The sequence below is a fragment of the Ixodes scapularis genome, unplaced genomic scaffold (genome assembly GCF_016920785.2).
Source record: "Ixodes scapularis isolate PalLabHiFi unplaced genomic scaffold, ASM1692078v2 PGA_scaffold5__190_contigs__length_132052651, whole genome shotgun sequence".
Taxonomy (NCBI): Eukaryota; Metazoa; Arthropoda; class Arachnida; order Ixodida; family Ixodidae; genus Ixodes; species Ixodes scapularis.
The window spans coordinates 53,548,429-53,571,328 of NW_024609880.1; the positions used below are offsets into that span (position 1 = coordinate 53,548,429).

Sequence of the window (22,900 nt, forward strand, 5' to 3'; positions counted from 1 at the left end):
AGGTCGCCTCGCATCGATCTTGATGCGACGGTGGCCTATAGTCGAGGTCGCCTAGCCCGACACGCGCGTCGCGTGTAGCGGCACTCGCCACACATCGACTACCAGGGCGCGAACTTGGCCTACTGGGCGCAGAGCTGAGCACAACGTCCTGGCATCTCTGGCGTTCAACTTGGTGGGTCTCCGAACACAAGCATCACCCATGTCAAAACAATGTGCGGAGGGAACCTACGAGTGTCACGGCTATCTACTTGGCCGGTTCCTTGCTCTACAGGTCACAAGGGCCCGGGTGTCCAGTAACCTAGTGGGTATGGGGAGCCACGTGCCTCCAGGTCCAGGTTGCTTCCATGTGGAGAAGAACCGTCTCGAAGTCGCCTGGCTGGAGGCGCCCCGAAGGCCGCCCTGAAAGAGGAAAAAAAAAAAAAAAGAAGTGCCGCTTGTCTTTTTTTTTTTTTTTCCCCTCACTTCCTGCGGTAGTCGATGAGGCGGCGGACAATTATTCCGGGGGTTTCCTATACTACTCGTCCTTTGAAAAGAAAACTTTGCAGAGCAAAGTCCTCCTCTGGTATACACGTGTCTACGGGGAACCGTCGTGGGGTGTAGGGAAACGTCACCCACAATCAACCGACCGGGTCAGGGCCAAGGTTAGGGCTCCGCCACAAACCTTAACCGACTGGCGAATCCCTGTGGCTCGAGGTCAGCGCTCTTCTCTGGCCCAGACCTCCAGACGGACCCGTAGACGGGAGAGGAGAGAGAGAAAGAGAGAGAGGGGTTCACAAAGTAAACACAAACGGGACCGGCACCGTACCGCTTGCGGCGGCTGTCGCGTGTCAGCCGAGACTCGCTGCTGGCGTCCCGACCCGGGATTCCAGACTGCGGTCGGCTGGCGTGGCGGCGGTCGCCGACAAAGCGCCCCCTGAAACAGCAGAAGCTGTTGTTGTTGACTCTGGTTCGAGGAAAGAAAAGGGGCGCGCGTTCTCGTCCAAGGCACTGGCGGCGCGCCAGCCCGCCCAGACCGGCTCTCCCTCCGAGAATCGCCTCTCGCGGCAAAACGTCCCGGGGCCGTCGGCCGCCGGCAGCCCTGACGTCAGCCCCCGCCGGAGGGGGACACGCGGCGGGCCCCGGACCCCCGGCCCGGAAGGAAGACGCGGCCCGCAGGCTGCGCCCCCCGCTCGATCCCAGGAAGCGGGGCTGGGGAGGGGGCTGGGGGGGCGGCTCGCACCTGCCGGTTGTTGTCCCGCGCGCATTCCCGGGCCGGGTTCAAGGCTCGCGGGGAGAGGGGGGGCACGGGAGCGAGAGGGCGGCCAATCGGGACCCGGGCCTCTCCCCCGAGGGGGCCCCGTGACTCAGCTGAGGGGAGAGGGCCCCCTCTTAAGGGGCCTCCGCCGCGTGCGCCGCCGCAAAACAAAGACATGCGCCGTCCCGCGTCGCCGGCCAGCGTCGCCGTCACCATGCTGCTGCTGTTGCCCCACCTGCTGCTGCTACTGTCGCTGGCCGCGCGGACCGCCGACGGGAACCCCGCCGACATGGCCATGGTGAGTGAGTGCGCGCACGGCCTTGGCTGCTCAGGGAAAACGGAAAAACGCCGGGGTCCGAAGGACACCGCGGGCCGCGCAGTGGGTCTCGGTCGCCGCCGGCCAGACGACTCCGGACTCTCAAAGGCCGCCGGCGCAATTTACAACTTTTTTTTTAAACTTTTTGTGTGTTGTCTCACGACTGGGTCATTGTCAAATCAATGGAGAAAGAGTCAGGTTGGGCTTTTCCCTCCCCACTATCGCTTTAAAGGATGAGTGGCGCGTACGCGCATTAGCCTACCATTGGGAAAGTTTCGATCGCGAGAGGTTGTTCCGAGTAACGGCCGCCCAGAGCCAACCATAAGTACGCGGAACCGTGGTTTCACCGAAAAGCGGTTCCTCGGAAGCTCCTCCCGTGTGTTTTCCGACTTGGGATGAAATTTGCGTGCGACGCGAGTGACCGCTCCCATGGATACACCGGGCCTGCCCGCCCCATATGAAGCAACAACAGTTTGATAGTTTCTTGCGAACTTTTTTCTTCGTCCAAATGTCAGACCCGCTGTGTTTACACGGCAGACGGGTGGTAATGCCGTGCATGTCAATGGGCCAACTCTTGCCCTCTTGCGGCGCGCGTGGGGGCAGTTCGTGGGCGCGCGATTGAGTCATTGAGTCGCCGAGGGGCCGAAGTGATGATCGGAAGCCGGTACCGGCTGATACGCTGACTCAACCTGCGTGAATCGACCACTGTGAGACACCTCAACGTACTCGACATGCTTCCAATGTGCGGCTGCTTGAACGTAAAAAAAAATACACACAAAGACAGAGATAATATTACGTGATTTCTTTCGATATATGGACAGCGAACTTGACATTTTTCCAGTATGTGTCTGATGGAACGTGTAAGACTAAGATAATGCTACGACTTCTTTTTTTTTTTTTTTCAATATGCGGCCGGCGGAGTTTGACATCATACCATTATGCGACAAACAGACGGGAATTTTTTTTTATTATTTATTTTTAGCCACAAAACTTTACTTTTTTTTTCTTTTTCAATATGCGATCAGCGAATGGGACACTATTCTCATATGCGGCCAGCGGACTAGCCCATTTTTCAGTATACGGCCAGCGGACATGACATTATTTGAATATGCAGAATCTGGAACTTATAAACCAAATATCTTAGAGTATCACGTCCTTCCCTTTCTAGAAGACATGAAACTGACCCTTTCGAAGCTGCAATTCAAAACACGTAATTTGTCTATCTTAACACGCGTCGGGGTTGAGGTCTATAAATGAACGATTTAATTTGGTTCTTGTATTGGCGCATTATATAATACAATCACCCCCCTTTTTTTTTTCCTTATTTTTTTTTCTTTCATGTTCCGTCCTCCAACGATCTTGCCGTACTGTTGGCACCGAATTATCGGTCGCTTTATTCAGTCTTTTGCTTCTTGTAGGCGTATCCTTCCTCAGGGTGCCAACAAACCTGGAATAACTGCACGTCGGCTGCCATGATGACTTATTAACCATCGACGTTTCTACGTTTATTCTCTGTCCTATAGGCTCCTCGCCAGCATGGCGGCTTCCTTCCTGTCCGCTTTTTCTTTTTTTCTACTTTTCTTTTGAGTCATTTACTACGCACGCGATTCTTCGTTTCCCTTTTCGAATTCACTCTTCCGTGTCCCTCAGACGACTACCTTGCTTAGATTTTTTTTTTCTTTTCTTCTTTTTTTTTTTTTTTCTTTTTGTGCATTATTGAATTTTCAAGTGAAGGTCGTCGACAGGAATGAATATTGCTGCTGAATGAAGACGTTTCGAGGTGTGTTGACAAAGTACGAGTGTTGATTCGCGCCTTAATATTTAACACTGATGGGATGTGTCGGTGTGAACAACACGTGAATGTGCTTTTATGGTATACAGAATACTTGAGAAAAAAAAAACTAATTGCGTTGGAGGTTGTTCACTTTTTGGCCCGCGTGCATATAGAAAGTACGACGCATCGCTCTGAGGCCAGAACTCGCCTGAATGTAATGCTAGCGTGTGGTCACAATGTTCCAATGGTTTATAACTTAATCAAAATAAAACAAAAAGGTTCGAAAAATTTTTTTAAAATAAAATAACACTTTCCGGTGGAACCCACCGGACTATATGACGGCAAAAGGCACCACATGCCAATAATTGACAACATTTTGCCGTTAAATTGTTTTCACAAATATTGTGTCCCAGTTTCATAAGATAAAAGGGCGTTCTGAAGCTTTGATATCTACTTCCAAACTTTCATAGCGTCACATTCAGAACATGTCGAAACACTCTCCCGTTTCTTACTAATTCTATTATTATGCAGTGCAAAAACAAAGAGGCTGGCTTTTTTTTTTAATTAATTTTACTTTACATTAATCGAAATATTTGTTTAGTTAACTACTGATGAAGGCAGAATACTAGTTTACCACAGTCCAGCAATCAGTCACCCGTGATCAAGGGGCCGAGCTGGCCCCGAAACGTCGAGATCTTCGTTTTAATAAAACGTGGTTAGAGTTCCTTTTATCAGTTTAATTTTTACCTAACCAGGCGGAAGCCCACCAAAATGTACTTTTTTTCGTTTTTTGTTCAACACGTAAAACCTACCAACGTTAAACACGTTGGTAGGTTTTACTTACGTAAAACATACCACGACCCCAATGAGGGAAGAATTATTTAATGAGCATCTTGAACACTCCCGCCGGTCTATGAGACCGCCGAAATTTTCGATAAGCCGTTCAGCCGTAGCCATACTAGCACACGAAGCAAACATGCTTGAAACATTCTTCAAATGTGTCTGCAGAAAAAAAAAGAAGCTGACATCATGTTTAATGTGGAAACCGTGGCTGACTTATGGGAGCATGACTGCGGATTTGAACTCCGTCAACGAGGCGCCGGCTGGGTTGTGTAACCCTCTCACTTGGAACCAACTATACCGTCAGTCACGTGGTCTCGAGAACACTGATCTTGTCCTTTTCTTTTAGAACCAAGGGTTTGCGCGCAATAACCAGTTAATAATACTAATATCGGTGATTCCGTAACTTTTTTTTGTTTTATTTGTGTGTGTTTTATTGCATTCTTCTTTTGTGGCTAATGGGTTTTCCTCGTCAACAAACATTGCCTAGGCTTCCCAGGGGTCTTTTCAGTTTTCTCAGCACCACAAACCTAATTTCAAAACTTCGAAAAAAAAAAAAACTTTTGTCACATTTGATTTAAAGTGAAAATCGGATCCATGCACCCTGATACCGCATTCACCGCCGACCTTTCATTTTTCGGACAAAGTTAGGAAACAGGCGAGCCGCTTTCATTCGCAACATATTTGAAACCGGAGACGGCAGATGAAGAAAGAAGGAGCAAAAACCAAAACACACGGATAACAGGTCTCCATTTGAGACATGTTCTATGTTGCCTTCTTCTGCCGTTCGCTGTCTCAAGTTTCAGATATGCACAGCTTTCGTTTTGTTTTCATCTCTCTGGCTTTTTTTTAAGTTCCTGTTCCCTTTTTTTATTAGCAAGGAGGTGCCAGAAATATGAAGTAGCCTGCTGGGTCAGTACCGACTAACCTATCACTTTTTTATTCATTTCAAATCTCTTTCTTTATTTCTTATTCTACAGCGCATAAAAAAACGACATACCAGCTCAATTTACAGCGTTGAAAGGATGAGACTGTGATACTCGATTGCAAGCGATATTTGCATACCCCTACAGTTTATATCTGTGAAACATTCTTCCACCTGCCCTATTAGTATTCATAATGGGTGGGCGAATAGTGGTTTGAATTGAATAGCGCCGCGGTCATTCATAGCCTTCACAGTGCTGGGCAAAAGTCACGACAACTGATTCTCTTAACAGCGTTGAAGATATAAAAAAATGCCATTCCTCTATTCGATTTGAACCCCTATTCGCACATCCCTAACAATGATACCACGCAGTGCCTAACCGTTAGTCTTGTGCAGGTTACTCGAGAAAATAATCAATCACAATTACAATTACTGTTCCTAAAAAGGTATTCCATTAGATTACCTGATTACTAGAGAGGAAAGTAATTGTCCATTACTTAAAAAAGTAACCGATACTTTTTCGAACACTTCAGATTTTCAAAACGACACATTTTTCTGCCGGTTTGAAAAAGGCTATTTTGTGCTGTCCATTATCGAATTAGAATCACCAAATTATAAACCACCCATCTTCCGAATCCAGCAATCTTGTTAAGCCATCCTTGTGTCGACGACTTGGTTCAAAACAAATGTAGAAAGTAAGAGTGCCATTAAAAAGGGGAGAACAAATTGTAGCGGTTCCAAGTAATTTTATTACTTCCAAATGTTCTCGGATTACTCTCACGATTACTACCCAATAAACGTAATCAAATTACTACATAATTACACCAAACACTTAATCGATCACCGGTATTTTGATTACTTGTAATGACGACTACCGTACAAGTCTGCTTTCTGTCCTCAGAAAACATCCTTCACATGCAGTAATTGCCATTTGCTGCCGAGTGTGTGCCACTCAATTTGCGGCGTTCTCAGCACAAAACGTTGCTATCTGTATCTGTGAAGCGAAACTTATTTGCTCGGATAGCCACTCGGAGACCACACACACAAACTCGCTTCCCTTTGCCACCTTCTTCGCGCATCCATATCGACCTTATAATCATTGTACAGGACGCGTTGTGGGGTTTCCACTTTCCGGTGACCTCATGCCCGCCGCACTCGTTACGTGGTTGGCTCTTTGGCTTCTTTATTTAAGGGTCTTCGACGAAAGTGTTTACCGAAGGAACGTTCTCTTTTTTTCGTTTGCGGACACCGCCGCCGTTAGTCACAACGCACGTACTTACATACGTATCTGGCGATCGGAAGCTTGCGCGATGTTAGGAGAGATAAGCGAGCTCCTGAAGGCTAAACGAGGCAGGCGAAAGACGGCGCGCGCAAGCAAGTTGTTGCGACGAGAGGAGAGGCTTGCTCAGCTGCATTGGCCGTTGATATTGAAACTTTTTGCGTCCAATCACCGTTTGCGATAAAGTGATTCTGGCGAAGTTCCTTAACGTCAGAACACGCAATTTGTAAGGAAAAAAAGTTTGCGGCTAAAAATATAAATGGCTTCCGTTTAGCATAGAATTTACCCGTTGAGATTTGACTGCTCTTTTTTTCTTTTCTGTCACGCGCGATGAATTACACAAAAGTAGAAATATTTGAGTACTATACGTAATAAACCGCATGAGGCAGATCGTGTAATAAAAATAAATATAATAAAGAAGAGACGTAATTCTTACGACGATCCAAGCACAAATAATATGGAAAGTGATACAATTCATTCTCACGTGACTTCCGTAATGGTTGACGTCATTTCCCCTAAGCCAGTTCTTTAGTATGACTCTGTTTTGCTGTTTCTGTTTTATTCTAACATATATGCATATATGTGACTGTATCAAACACCTTATTCGACTGTGTTTCGGTGTTATATGCAATCATTTCGCTCGAAGAAACGAAGTATTTTTGGGAGGCCATTTCAAGAGAACGAAATCATGATTTAATACGATCATTCTGACGGGCTGCTGTTGGAATATTTAAAATGCATCAGATCATATAACCACTTATTTTATCATTACCAACTTGTTTAATATAGTGCAGCCGTTGGGCTGAAAGTCGTACTCTAGTCCCGACAGGATTAGAACGACTGGGCGTCTCTTTTGGATGCGGCAGTTTCCATGGCACGCGCTCGTGGCCTTCCGTTGTGCGTGGAACTTAAACCATGGCGAGCTGGTTTCATATTGACCCTGGTGAGAGTTGAACAAGGGTTTGTAGTATTGTGTTTGTCCGTCTCCTCTTCTTCTTCCTCCAGGGTTACTGTGATTGCAACCCAGCCTACTCCTACATTTCTCGGCAACTATAGACAAGACGACAAAAGAAAAAAAAGTTCTACGCAAAGTCAGAGTATTAGAATGAAACATCGAGGCCTGCTGAACTGATTGATTATACAGGGGCTCAAATCGAACAACTATCAGTATTCTTCGAGCCCAAGCAACTTCGAGGGCACCATGTGCGCTATTGAAAGTAATCAACTAAAGCAAAAAAGAAACAGAAAAGGCGCTCTCCGTGTCGATCCATAGCCGTCGGTGACATTAACCTGGATATCGCTCCGGGACTCGGCAAGTGACGCGGATCCAACGACATTCTGCTTCCGTTTCGTCAAGGTCGCAACGTCGACGACGCGCGATGCTCCTCCGAAAAAAAGAACACACCGACGGGGGCCCACCGCGTCCGTAAACAAAACCCAACTCGAGTCGCAGCCAAACAGCTCCTTTCATTTCTCTCTTCGCGCCGGAATTCGCGCCTCGAAGCCAACTAAGTGAGACGCATTTTCCGTCCGTTCGCCCCCGACTCTTCCCACTCATCCCCGTCGAGAAAAAAGAAAAAGAAAGCAAAGATTGAAAAGAAACCGCAGTAGGTAGCGACAGCTGCAGTACCCTTTCATAATGCATGGCAGGCAGTATGCATATTATGCGTCCACCCCTCGATTTATGGGCGTAAGCGGCCGTTCTTTTTTGGAAGGGCGCTCCCAGGTGAGGTCGTCAAAAGAGCGAGCAGGGTGGGAGTTTCCCCTGTTTTCTACAGTCACTATAAAATAAAAAAAAAAAAGAAGAAAAAGTAATACAAAAAAATGAGAGGTAAACTCGGGCGAATGGTTTCGCCTCTGAGGCGAGTCAAGCGTCCCGGGGTAGGGTTCAAGGCCACGTCATCCGCCGCAGTGCTCCTCTTCTTCAGCATCAAGGGTGCATACCCTGCTGTGCTCACTCAGCCCGCCTCCTCCTTTGTCGTTCGTCGGCAGGCACGATTCTCGGCGGAACGACGGCGCGCTTCTACGCTGCTTTGTTTGTTTTCTCTTGGGCTTTTGCTCCTTTTGTCTAGGGCCGACGAAGGTCGTCTTTTCATCGGCCTGTTGCCGTTGCTACTGTCCTCTTGTTTGATTCTGGAGCTTTTGTTTGCTGGGCTTCCTCCATTTCCACTTTCGGCCACTCCCGCTTAAGCTTTTACCCTCATATATTGTTTGTTATTTTCACCTCGTCGCGCGGTAGGTTCGAAAAAAACCCTGCACGTAAACTTTGAACATTTAGAGGGTGGTGGATGACCACTGGACATTTGGTCAACTCGTGCTGAACATTCCATACTTGTTCGATATAAAAAGGCTCTCAATCGACTCTTTTGAAATTAATCTGACGTTTGACGCTCTGCACTGCAAGCACTGCACTCCAAAAAGAAAAGGGTATTGCGTTCACTTTCCCGTGGAACAAGCGACAGCGAATCACGGTGAACAGTAAAAACATCTCAGCGAATCACGAAACGGATGATACAGCTAGACACCAAAAAGGGGCGATGTGCTCATGAACAGTGAGCATGACGTTTCACTTGTTCTTTGTTCCTGTGAAGATCACCTTTTTTTAATCTTTCAGTATTATCAGCTTTGTCATTAGTTGGTATCTTTCTATTGTTTGCCGTGATTGGCTTCTTAGTGTTCTGCAGGAAGGTAAAGTCACCGGCGCCTTTGCGCACGCGTCGTATCCTTGTCGGGTATCATTAGGGAGTTTTAGTAGATCGTTACGGTAACACCCATAACGACACATAATAACGATACGATGCATTTGCAAAGACGTCATTGGAGCATCGGCTATTGTTATCGGAGGTATACCGCTACAAGCTCCTAAAACTCATTATTAGCGAAGGTATCGGAACGATCTACTAGAACTCTCTAGTGAGCATGCGAGCACAATGGAAGCGCTTCAGCTATCCCCGCTTTAAAGGGGTAGTGAAACGAAATTTTAGCGCCGATCTTGTTGCATAAATATGGGCTAGGGACAGGCACCACCTCGGAAATATAAATATTGCGCTGTAAAACACAGGAGAACTAAATTTAAACATAATTAAACGATTTCAAATTCTCATCTGGTGGATGGGGGGAAGTTCTCGTGACATCACTTGTGCCAAAATAGCAGCGCCGTTCTGCGGCAATACGGCGTGCCGGCAGGATTCGCCTAGGCCTGAACGCGTTCGCAAAGCCTTGGCGGAGAAAGCCAAAGCGTAGTTGGCCACAGTGAGCTCGTTCTCGTTGCGGCTTTGCACGACACGACCCGAGCATGCTTCTGGCACGGCAGTTGCTGCGAGTCGCGAGCTGCGAGCCGACGTTAAAAAGGATATGTTTGAACATAGCCTCCTCTACGAGGGTGTCAGCAAGAGCCACACAAATACCTGTTCACACTCGGAGCGGACACGCGCGTTTGATCGAAGTGCTGGATTCGCTCTGTTAGACCGCGTTTCGGTAAGCGCTTCTGGACCGATCTTTTACGATTGCAACTCGATACTGACATGACACTCGGCAAAGAAAAATTAGACCGACATCGCGTAGCTCCCACGAACTGCTATAGCTCGACACTGACGTAGCGTCGAGTCAGAATAAAAATGGCATACTAATAACAGAGTGTACATACCGAGTTGCCAAGGTAATCCGTATGGCGTTTATTTGAGCTCTATATCACACAAAACAAGGAGATAGAATCAATGAGAGTCCCTTTTCGACGACAGCGTTCGTCACCGCTGTCTCGGAAAACAAGGAGATCGAGATGACAAGGGGAAAATATTGACCTCTGAAATTTAGTTCAGGGATCAAACTACTCATCCGGTAAGGGTCCACAAGGGTCGCGCGGGCATATTCCATTCAGCAGGCCAGCCGGTCATGGACAGACGGTCTTGGCCAAGGACCGCCGGAGCAACGATGCGCCGAGTCGATGTTGCTGCTAGGCCTACTATATTCTGCCGAGCTCGCTCGGTCGGCAGAATCGTGGCTGTTGTAGCTCTTCTCGTGTGTTTGTGGATCCTGCGTTCTTGATCGTCGTGGTCTGTTTTAAGTACTCCTTCCTTTTTTCTTGCTGGTTGAAGTCGGGACGCACGAGAAGAGCACGAAGAAAAATAAATGTCTGTTGGTGGCCGATACCAAGTAACTGAGCGACGCTGTCGGCCTTGTTGATTTGATCGTAAAAAGTGCGTAAGACAGCTTCGGAGCTGTCGTAGGATTCTGTCGTAACCTGCGCAAAGGTTACGACAATTTCGTTTCGAGAGCACGGGTTTTCTCTCAAATTTGTCGTACGCACTTTTTTCGTCGTGAATTCGCTTTGAGAATCCGGCCTCAGAGCTGGTTTTGTCAGTGCTGCCGTGGTTGCCGACTTGCTGTGGTCCCGTGGTGCAGCGTGCGTGCAGCCCTTGCACATCTCAAACGGCCACGTTGTCACAGGTCGTAAATCGTCGACGCGCCACCAAGTGGCAACGCTCGTAACCACAACATTCACGCCGTAGCCTTTCCCGACCGGCACAAGTGACGTCACGAATATCCCAAGACGCATCGCGCTCTCCGATGGCCGATTTTTGAGCGCGCGCCCAATCGGGCCCATCAGGGTGAAAAATATAGCCATCCGTTCAAAATACAAACGCGCGATTATGATTTATGAATATCATTGATCATATTGAACCTATTTCTGACCATAATAGGTGTATTTCAAGTTTCGCTTCAGTATCCCTTTAAAGCTATATCCCGGGCCTCTCCCCAAGCACAGAGGTTAGTTTCTCTGTCTTCCATGTCCTGTCCCTCTTTCCCTCCTTATCGTTCAGCCCGGTGCCTTAGCGCATTTCTTTTTATAGAAATGTTTTCATTTATTCCGTACCTACGAGGTGCGATCAAAAAGTTTTAGGTCTAATCTTGTAGCGTAAAAAGAGAGGGCAGCACAGTGCAGCCGTCGAAGGCAGGGGCCTTCCTGCGTCATTATGTCAAAGGGGCGTCGTTCTGTGAACATTTAAACTGCGCCACACGAGTTTGCTTGACCCCATGCACGAGCATTATAGCAACCTCAGCATACACTGCAAACCAAAGCGAGAGCGAACATCAATTTTACGTCAAACTCGGCAAATCTAAAACAGAGACCCCTGAAATGATTTAAAATAGGCTTACGTCAAAAAGCAGTGAGGTGTGCGAGGTGTTCTGAGTGGCACTCGCGCTTCAAAAATGGCAGAACGTCACTAAAGTGAAGGAGAGGTCGGAGAAGGTCGCCCTACCGCTCTTGGCCTTCCAGTGACGTTGTGCCGTTCCTGAAGCGCGAGTGCCACTTAAAATACTTAGCAAAATTTACTGTTTTTTGACACAAGCCTGCTGAAAAATTTCATAAGTCTCCTTTTTTTTTTTTTGCCGATTTTGACGCAGAATTGATGTTCGCTCTCGCTCTGATTTGCAGTCTATGATGAAATCGTTATTGTGCCCGTTCACGTGGTCACAAAAACTCGTGCAGCGCAGCTCTAAAATATTCACAGGGCGACGCACTTGGTTATAACGAGACACGAAGATCCTTTCTTTCGACTGCTGCGCGCGTGTCACTGCGTTGCCCTCTTCTTTTACGCTACAAAATCAGCCTCGAAACTTCAGGATCACACCTCGTATACTTTGTTTCCTCCTATGTCCAAACGCAGCCGAATGCTCAGACACATTCAACCGCGAACGCATACTAAAAGCGCCAGTCACATGGTCTTCCCTGTACATGATTGGTTTTATATGATGCAACTCGTACAGAAAAAAAAAAAGGTGACAAATTCCATGACGTGGCCCTTTTAGTCCAATCAGCTGGTAGCACGACAGCTACGCCCGGACATATGGTGAAACGAAGCATACGAGAAATTGCTCGGTAATCGGTAGTAGTACGTCGGTAGCAGGTTTAGAAGGTGGGATTGCGACTGTTGTTTGTTTGTTATACATCATGCAAAAAAACAGTATGCAGACGCTGTCTGAAGCATGTTCCGTCCTTGTGTGACGGTCTCGTTACATTGGTCATAAAAAAACTGTTTGCATACATTGCATTCTTCGAATCTGCTTGAGGCGTGTCCGCATGCAGATGCTTCTGCGGTCATCGTGTCATGCACCGAACACCGTGTCTTTTGTGTGATATATGCGAAGCACTCTTACTTCAGCTTGATGCACGCAATATATTTTTTTACAGCGGAGCTGTTAAGGGTTAGTTTTCCCAGAATCGTGTCCCCCGCAAGGAAATGAAGACACCGAACTCTGGACACCTACCGCCATCTATGAGCCACGGCGGCAAGCCAAGTATTTGGTTTCCGCCGTCGCTCATAGATGGCGGCAGCCTTTCCACTCTGGCTTGCCGACTTGCGGCCGGTCATTACTTTCCATTGTACAGCTCCGCTGGCTTGCCTTATTCACCAGAGTGGAAAGGCTGAAAGATTTTTAACTTGAAATACAATTCTTTTTGTGCGTGTATTCATTATTGTCAGTCGTAAATAATTCGCATTGAGAGACCCACGGTTTAAGGAAAGTACATTTAGGTGGACAATTTCACTTTTCCTCCAGAGAAAAAAAAAGAAAGAAAAAGTAGGAGGCAGATATTGATTACAAGTAGCATTTTTTTTTTTAATGGCCTGGGCGAGTTCATTCCGCGTGCATGATTGTGTTTTCCCCGTGCTTGTGTTCCCTGCTTGCTCTTCACCCTGGCTTTCTGCCTCGCTTCTGACTTTCAGCACACTCGGCGACACAAACTTGCGCGCAGCAATCGGCCAGCAGCGCGGCGCCCATCGACATCATCCAGCAGGTCACGTGACAACTCCGTATACGTAGGAGCAAAGATGATTGTAAGACATTTTGTTTTCACCGTCTCTCCAGGGATGAAGGGCGGTGGCGGTTGAAAACTCGTGGAGTGTTGTTTTCTTTGGAGGTGGTGGCGCGGATGGCGGGATCTATCGTTGGAACCTTTGTTCTAGCTAGAACCTTTGTTTTCTACAAAGGTAGAACCTTTGTAGAAAATAAGGAATGTTCAAGTTAGATGGGTTCGAGCTCTGTGGTGCTGGCTAACGGTTTACTCTTGAACTTCATTCACCAACAAGGTGAAGGCGTTAAGGCGTCTCTTTTTAACGCCCGACCTGCAACACGCACTCGTTGCCTTCTACTTTGCGTTGACCGTGCTTGCAAGCTAGAGGCTCTCGAGGCGTCGAAGCGGAAGCGTCATCGAAGGTAAAAAGCTTGCTCTTTGGGCGAAATAACTGAGACTCCTCCCGTCTGTTCTCATCTTGTCAGTAACTAACTGAACGAAAAAAAAAATCCTATCGCCAACATAACAAAAGCAGGTTTGTAGCAGTTCCGACCACTTTCAGCAGAACCACCTGTTCAGAAGCACATTCCTTCGTTTACTTTTATAAAATTTATTGTTTTTTATTTATTTATTTATTTTTTTTTTTGGGGGGGGGGGGGGGGGTTGTGAACGGCGCCAACATGACTTTATACGGTCACTGAATGCATTGCGTGCAATGTATTTCTATGCGCTTCCGTTATCTTGAGCGTGCAGAGAATATTAATCTTATGGGCGCGAAACCAGCGAAGAAATCTGCGCAATTGGCTTCTCAAACGACGTTCTTGGTTGCCAGGTTTGACGTCAATCTGAAAGGCACCTATGAAAAATTTACCCGTAACTTCCTGATAGCAATTTTCTATCTCTCCACAAACAGGGGAGGGAGAAGCATTCTGGAAACGTGCCACTTTTATCGACACTATCAATCCAAATAACCTTCTCACGATATTCCATAATAAAGAGCAGTTCATAAAAAAATTAAAATTAAAAAAAAAAATTGAGATGAGAAACGTAAAATATTATAAATGAAGACTACGCTACGAATGTAGACATTGGCCCAACAAAGTACTGGAAGGCGAAATACCTGCTTCCTTCTTTGACACCGCCAGCAAGAGATAGTGTCTCTCTCTCTCCAGGCGTCACGCTGTGCTCATGTGATCAATAGGTCGAGTTAGGTTGCCTTCGCTGGAGTTGTCTGCACCTTTGTAAATAGTGAGAGGAGTGGCATTTTTGACAGTGGGAAACGAACGTTGTGGAAGCTTGCTGTCATCATTCGCTTCACAACAACACACTTCGGTTCTTTTAACTTTGCCTTGATTCGCACGTGATGTTAAAGGTTTACCTTGACCGCCTTCGCTCACCCTCGCTCACACCGTGCCGAGCCTAACGATGCACACCGCTATGCTCGCTTTGGCGTCCTTAGCAAAGGTGGTCTGGCCCAAGTATACTCGCACAGACCGCCACTGATTCAGAAGCTTCTTTGTTGCGGTGAAGTTGCGAGGATAAAAGGGGACTATTTCTTTTAGTCTTGCCTTCGCAGAGATTGATGACGTAATTCTGGGATCGGAACCACCCGCCTGACGACAGTCGAGGAGGGCTCATGTATTGGACACAAAAACTGCGTGAGAACTCGACTTCGGCTAGTAACAGCTAATGCCTCGGCGGACACTCGGGTAGTGGCTCGTGTCTAACCACTGCGGTGATAAGGATAGACGAACTCTAACAATGCCTGGAGATCAACACGCGTTTTCTACTTCGCCAACCCCTGCGCGTGGCTATGATTAACGTTGGTGGCATAGGATAGGCACCAGGCCACGTGACCTCGTCTTCTGGCTTCGAGTTGAGGGGATAAACCATGCTCATATTTCTCGATTTTTTTTTTTTTTTTTTTTCGGAGACTGTCAGTGCTTAGAAAGAAAGACTAAGGAAAGTTTATTCAGTTATTAACGTTAGGGGGTGATTCTAAGTAGTATTTAGCGTAAGTAAAAAATCGTTTCATGCCCCCTTTCATTGCTAGAGGCGCGATTGTTTGATCTTCTCCCCAATACCGGTCTTCAAATTAACGGGAACGTAGAGCCCTGCAATGAGGCATGCACGCTGCCGAAGCCAAAGCACGTCATTCCCTAAGGCCTAAACGACCCTCGATCTTTCGCGCCCGTGAAGTCGGAACGTTGCCGCTGGCTTCTGTGTGCGCCGTCGCTATCTCCAGGTCGATGTGTGTTCAGCTGCGAACGGCCGGCCTTGTCCTCCCGGGTTCCGGACGCCTTCTTTTGTCCGTGTCAGCCGCGTGTCTCGATCGGCCTTGGCTGACCATGGCCGAGAGGCGTCTGCCAGCGCCTGTCTTTGTCTATGACATAAAGGACCCTCGATCAAGCTCTCTCGCTCTCTCTCTCTTGCGTAACTTTTCATCCTTTCGGCTTGCCGTTTCCCTTTGATCTCTCTTGAAACAATCGGGAGTTTAGTCGTGCTTTGAACCTGCAAAACGCTGGGGTGAATGTACATCTTGGGATTTCATACTTGACCTGCTTCGCCTTTTTATTCTTTGTATTCGCCCCTCAATGCACTGCAAATTTCCTTTTTGACTTGCGGTACTAACAACTAGCACTGTCTACTTTCTGCTATCTTTGAAACTTGGAGTAACTAGAAAAACGAAGCTCCTCTGCAGTTACCACTTATTTTCTTTGAACCGCAGATAATCATTACCACCTTCTTTGAAACACCCTTCGCTCTACGGCTGTTAAATATTTAGTTTCTTTCACTTCGTTAGTTCTCTTCCCCTGTACAAAGTGGCAGACATGCGTGTTGACCAAGGTTGACCTCTTCTTTTTTTCTATTCCACTTGTGTAAACATTTTCCTCGGGGCATCCTTGAAACAATTGGGAGCCTGATAATCATTGCTAACTAACAACCTCTACCTTCAATATTACTTGGAACTTCTACGTGCCCTTGAGACTTAAAACAAGCTTGAGCGAACCCGTTTCTTTGTGCTCTAACGTTTTTTCTCGTTAAAACTAAGCACCAAACCACTCAAGACTGATGAATTTCATAACGAATCAAAGGAATCGATAAGTGGAGGCTGCTGCTTCAGTTGCTTGTAGTCGTCTTCAGAATCTAAGTCGTGGCCTTCAAAGGAGGCCAGCAGTGGCATGCTATTCCTGTGCCTCAAAGGATTTATCAAGGTAGCAAGGGGGTTTTAGTAGATCGTTTTCCAGCTACAAGATCCGGAACGCGCAGACAACGCTAGCGACATCTTAAATGCAAGAAAATTATGGAAAAAAAAAAAAACGTCTACCAAGCTTGTCTATTGTCCGCGTTGATGTTAACAAAAGGCTGCTTCAATTACTTATTCTAAAAAAACAATGTTTTTTTTGTCGCCTATCTTGATCGTTAAACAATTTGTGCTTACAGTTTCACGTCTTTTGTTTCAATAAGGGCAGTCTCTAATTGCTGCTACCAAAGAAGTGGGTAAATTCGTTGAGACTTGCCAGTAAGCAGGCGTGTCCAAGCACTTACCCAGAAAACTTAATTAAGGAGGATATACGATCAACCTTGCAGTTTAGCCAAGAAAAAAGGCACGCTGTGTTATTGTTCGCTTCCCTGTGAAACAATGCCCTCCAAGCATCATCATACAACTCGGAGCTGATTACAGTGTACAAACTGATCGAAGCCTCTCGTGACCAACCAAAAATGCAATCTCCCTAATAACGAACATTTGGTAACTGCAGTCTGTACCATGATATACCATCCTTCGTCCGTTCCATGAGATTACTGGGCAGCTAGTAACGCTCACTTTGAAGATTACTGGAACGGATCCTTCGCAATTTGCATTTATTTTGCTTTGACTTTTCTCCAGAAAGTTTGTTGGCCGCTTCGGTCAAGTGACCTCGGGGGCGCAGGGAAGTTCCCATTAGACAACATCTGCATTCAACGGAGGCACGTGTCTAACGTTAGACGTTCGGAGAAAAACCACACTAAAAACCGACCGGTCAACCTCGCGAGAAAAACAAACAAAATAAAACGAGGCAATCGAAAGGGACTCGTTTATTTTTCAGCGGCTTCTTGGCTCTCCGAAGAGGGTTTCCCCCGGTCGCTCGTTTTCGATTCATAGTGCAATCTTGGCAGTTGACGCGAGTGAAGGTCTAGCTGCATTACAACAAAAAAAAAAAAAAAAAAAAAAAAAAAAAGCTGGCCAGTGTTTAGGGGAGGAATGTGAACAATCTCAGTAATCAGTTGAGGCAGCTGGGCGCGGGACCACGCCTCTCAATTACTGAGAACAAGGGGGGCGGACTACATTGGGTCAGATCCTCGGCTCCTTTGTTATGGGCGGATTAACATGGAAGAATAGTATAGGCGGGTGCAAGGAACCCAGTACAGGTGCACGCAGCTGGGAAGGAGAGTGACGACGCCTACGGTGGTTTGCATGGTCACCGACAACCTAAATAGCGCTCGGTTCCCGCTTTGTGATTCATGACAAGATTCTTGGGACTGTCGACGTCCTGCGTTTCTTAAAGTGTCAATGACTATAGTTGACTCTTTTTGTTTTGTCTCGGGTGATTAGATTGTCGTTCATTGTTTAGGGACACTATTCTGCGAGTTATATAGTGAACATCTCACGAGAATTTAAGGCCCTCGCGCAACTTTATGCGTGGTCACCGACAAGCCAAGAAACGCGAGGCGTGTACTGAGATGCATGGGACGTTTGTACAAAATGTTTGGAGGCAAAAAGAAAGCGTCATCGTGGGTGTTATTGTGATAATAACGCAATTTTTTTCAGCTTACCCCCTCGTAATAATTATTTCTGCGTTATTTTTCTCTTTTTTTTTTTTATATACTAGCTTGGGGATATAAAACTCTACTTAACCAAGTAAAGTCACGATGAAGACCTCACAGTAGCCACCGCTTCAATTGATTGCGCTGTAAGTTGGCGTGGGCTGAATACGCAACTTGGAAGGATGGTTTCGCAACTTCAAAACTACTCGAGCAAATATTTCTTTCTTTTTTTCCGTTACTTCCGTGTAAATCATTCTTCTTTTACTGTAAGAGTAACACTATGCTGGAACAACCATCGCAAAAAGGTCATTATGCATCTTGCTGCTCCACGTTCTTTCGACGTCATCGATAATGTAAGGTTCTTGAACTTTGCTTTGGGTCACTGAATGGGATCGCTTACTTTTAGCAACTCATGGGTCAAAAAATGTTCTGCTCGTGTCAAACTCTTAATATTGTCTGTAGAGGGGAGATTCCAGGACACAGATACAATTTTCAGATGTACGTCGACCGATGCCTGGATCAACTTAAATGTTGTCTCTGTTTTCTTACCTTTATTTCTGATAGCAAGCTCGAAGCGAATTAGAGCAGAAATATAGCTTTTAGGACACAGGGCGCGTGTATCTAGAAACCTGCCTAGTTCCCAATATCGTACTTCTACAATTGAAAGGAAAGCGTGTTCAGCTTGCCCATGTATAGCACTGTTTCAGTTGGCGTTGATCACTTATCTGATATGAACGTTCACTAATAACCAAAAAAGACAGTTTTATATTTGCCTCATTGAATAGCAGATAAAGTCGGCCACATCATAGACAAGCCCGAAAAATATACTAGGTCTTAATGTACGAGAAACTGACGAAAGTTTTCTCTCTATGTCTCTTTCTCTTCTCTCTCTCTCTCTTTCCTGTGGTGGTTGCGTGATCTGTGGCATTCAAAGGATCCGAGAAAGAATGAAGTGACCATATCGAAACGCACAAATGTAGAAATTAAAAAAATTGCCCTCCAAAAAAAAAAAAAAAACTGGTACGCTAAGCATGTCATTTTCTTTCGTTTCTGTCGTTTAGCCGAGTTGTATGCCAGACGCGTTTTTACTTCTACGTGAAGACCTCCCGGTCGCGAAAACAAACACGTGCGTTTAATTTTTCTTCGTTTATAGGCAGAACTAGTCAGAACCGTAAATGCATTCCGCCGATATTTATATAGTCTGTACCCGTATGAATAGTAAAATAAAAAAAAAAGCCATCAACGAAATATGTTTATTCGCTCGGATGTAGTCAAAGTCTTGGAATGTCGGATGGTTGCAGACGGCCAAGCCCGAACTACTTGAGCAGAATTTTGAAGGTCAGATTATAAGCCGAGATTTAGCGACGGTTCGCGCTGCGGTATGACGTTCCCACCGTCTGTGTTAAGAAGGGGCAGCCTTATCGCAATAAATCGGCGTTTGTGGCATTTTCAGAACCTATACTCCCTCTAATTATACAAGGTGAAGCATGAGCGCACCAAGAACTCCAGACATTCTCAACATCGGCGCAACCATACCTCCTCAACTTCACGCTGAATCAGAAGGAGTTGTGCACTTAATACGCTGTCTTGCTGTTTGTTTGCATTAAAAAATGTGTATTTTTAACAATATGAAAATTCGCTTTCCTCTCGTTCGAGCTAAGGGTTCTTTGTCCGAAAACTTCGGAGAAGTATCACACTTTGTCACGGCGACCATGCAGAGACTCACAGTAACTTTCAGCCTAAGAAACGCAGGGCGTACCGCAAGGCCCGAACATCTCATTATCACCCCGCATCCAATCAGGGTGCAGAATCGGCCGACGAGAACGTTGAAGAACCAATCACGAAGCAAAACGAGTGATTATAATAATAGGCCACGCCCTGTATTTATTCAGCTGTCAGTGACCATATAGGCTGTTGAACGACGAGATTTTCTGTGACGTGTAGAAATACTTTCGGGCATCCTCGGGACGTTGACCCTCGAAAGTGTACCTCGAATAATGGCGATTAGAAAATGCGACTTTGTGCGAATATTTGAATTTTCAAATGGTGATCTCGAATAGCGTATAATGGCGACTAGAAAATGCGACTTTGTGCGAATATTTGAATTTTCAAATGGTGATCTCGAATAATACGCTATTCGATATGCGCTTAGAGATGGACAGCGATATTCGTACTAATAAGTGTTGATCGCGGCGGGTCAGCCTCGTTGAGTGCTCTTCTCACCGAGCACAGCTGAACTGCGGGAAAGCAATACTCGCGGAGCTCTCGGGATCCGCGGGTATTGCTTTTCCGCAGTTCACCTGTGCTCAATGGGAAGCGCACTCAACAGGACTAACCCGCCGCGATTACGCAAGAGTATACTCCTTAAGAAAAGCCCGTGCGTCTACTTTCCCGCACAACACTCAGAGAGCCAATCACCGCAACTTACAGAGGCAGCTCAGCGAATGACAATGCCGAACATATGTTTATACCAAAAAACGCAGTCTGAGTTGTGACATTATGCAATGCAAGTGTGACGTTTTGCATGGCTTAATGTCACAAATCAGACTGCGCTTTTTGGCCTAAACATATGTTTCGCTATCGTCATTCGCTGAGCTGCCTCCGTAAGTTGCGCTGATTGGCTCTCCGAGTGTTGTGCGGGAAAGTAGATGCACGGGATTGTTTTAGGATGTATAGAAGTTTGGCAGCGATCACTTGAGAGCCCGCGCTCATCATTCGTGCTTGTTTTCTTCTCTTTTGTTGTTGTCATATTTGAAATAGAAGTAAGAATATTTGCAATAGAGCGAGCATATGTATGAATCCCTTCGATTAGGATAGCTGCGACAAATTTGTCGTTTACATGCCCCAGTTCATATACCTATATAAAAATTAACTGAGCTTAATTGGACAAGGTGAAGGTAGGAAACAACCTTCACAAGTACAGCTGACGTTTCGTTCAAGCATTGTGCATGGTATTGAAAGACTTTGAATAACTATTTTATATTCGATTCGGCAATATTCGACCAAAACCACTATTCGCTTCGAATTCGCTTCGAACTCAAAATCCACCCTTCGCACATGCCTAGAAAAAACAAATCACGTTGACATCGCTGCCTCTTAGTTAGCAGTGTCCGCTGTCTCCGCGCAGTCATGTCCGTTGTAGATGTGCAACGAGCGTTGTGTGCTTTGTGGCGCAGGACTACCTGGAGAAGTTTGGGTACATCGCCCCTCCTCGGAACGGCACGGCGGCGTTGCGGTCCCAGCAGGCTCTTGTGGACGCCGTCAAGGACTTCCAGCGCTTCGCGGGACTCAGGGTCACCGGTGAGTGCGGCCGCCTCACCGCAAGGACGGCAGGAAGCCTCTGCCGGTCGCCGCCTCCCCCGACTGTTGTAGGGGCACGGAACTTGCGCTTTGTGTGTCCTGCCAAGGAGCGTCCGCTGCCATTAGGGTCCCTTGACAAGTTCGACGTGACCGAGACGCCTTTTTCGAACGTTCAATCTTTGACCAGAGTCCCCCTTACCTTTGATGGTGCTTCGACCGTTGGCGGGCACACTATACGCGGGATTACACGCAGAGTGTTATAGGGCAGATGATTGGTCTATGACACGAACACGCTTGACTTGAACTGGCGTGTAGCTTTGACAAGCTTCTAACTGCACGTGCTTGCTTGTTTCGATGAGAAGAAACATAGAAGCTGCCAGCACGTCTTGCATGCTTGTAGTCGTATTATACACAGTGTCAGAAGTCATGTGCACCGTTGGGACAAGCACTGTCACTTTAGAAGAACTTTCAAGACCTCGTGAAAACGAAGATCCTGTCTCGTGAATTATCGTGCAAGCAAAACGCCGTATAGAGCTACGCTCGCGAGTCTGTGCTTTTCACAGCGCTGCACTGAGATTGTAAGAATTAGTACTTATTTTTGTTCTTGTTGTCCTTTCCCAATACTTTTTTTTATCCACCATTGAAATTCTACCAGCTTAGCATCCTCGAAAACAATTTGAAGCACCGCAATGACGCGCAACCGAAACGCGCTAGGAGACTCTTAGCCTTTCAGTATGTATTCTGTAGTAACGCAAACATGGTACCCTCGATACTACTTCGATAACAGTTGAGCTTTCGGTTGGTGTTTAATGGAACACTTATGCACACAAATGATTGGCCCAGATTTACCGCAATACCAGAGTGACTTACGATCGATTTTTTTTGTTTTGTTTTTGCTCCGTTTGTTTTTTTTCTTTTCGCGTGGTCACAGAGGAGGTTATCTCCTTCCTAAATACATCAAGATGTTATTTTCAAGTGCACAAGCTTTCTATCGGTTTGTTTAGCACCAGTCTCGGTGACCCGGAAACTCCGCGAAGAATCAGGAAGATCAGTAACATTGACTCAAATTAGGAGTCCCTCACCACTATTCTTTTCAATCACCAGAAATGTATTTTCTTTTTCATTGCATTCGAGAGACAGTTTAACACCCTCGTTTTTTACGGGTTGTACAGTAACTCCATTCGCGCCGAGGCATAGATAGCAGGCGCATCGGGTTCCTTCTTAGTTCCCATCTTGACAGTTTCCAAACGACTCCGACTGGTACTTTGAAAACGTCATGAGCCTTACACACTAGAGAAGAAGCTTTCGCAACCTTTTATACGAACGCTTTCCGTTCCCCAGTTCGCTCAGTGCATCGTACTATGCCTTCCTTTCATTGGTTATGTGCGCAAAGTCGTTTCTTTTCCTATTATCACGTTATATATATATATATAAAATAAAAGGTGTACATTCGCGACACAGCGCGTACCGTCACGACGCGGTATCAGTTCAGCAGACGGTCGCCGTGTTGACCGGCGATCTTTGTCACGCGCTTTCGTCACGCGACGAAGCGGGAATGTGCACAGAGCGTATAACTTCTCTTCTTCTCCGCGAGTCCCGTGTTTCGAAGAGAATCGGAGAGTGTGCTTGG

The 22,900-nt window shown here is 46.4% G+C and overlaps 1 protein-coding gene across 2 annotated transcripts in view; it reads left to right on the forward strand.

Annotated features, from left to right (window-relative positions):
• The first annotated feature begins 1,382 nt into the window (after positions 1 to 1,382).
• The window catches only part of LOC8051455 (stromelysin-3), a 40,336-nt gene continuing 18,818 nt past the window's right edge, over positions 1,383 to 22,900 (forward strand). Inside the window, exons 1-3 of one of the 2 annotated variants that reach the window (XM_029969086.4) lie at positions 1,383 to 1,532; positions 13,097 to 13,207; positions 21,147 to 21,270. In XM_029969086.4, coding sequence (XP_029824946.2) covers positions 1,410 to 1,532; positions 13,097 to 13,207; positions 21,147 to 21,270 — 358 coding nt within the window. In that variant the 5' untranslated portion in view covers positions 1,383 to 1,409. The remainder of the gene's footprint in view (positions 1,533 to 13,096; positions 13,208 to 21,146; positions 21,271 to 22,900) is intronic. The other variant, XM_029969094.4, reaches the window with a different exon arrangement.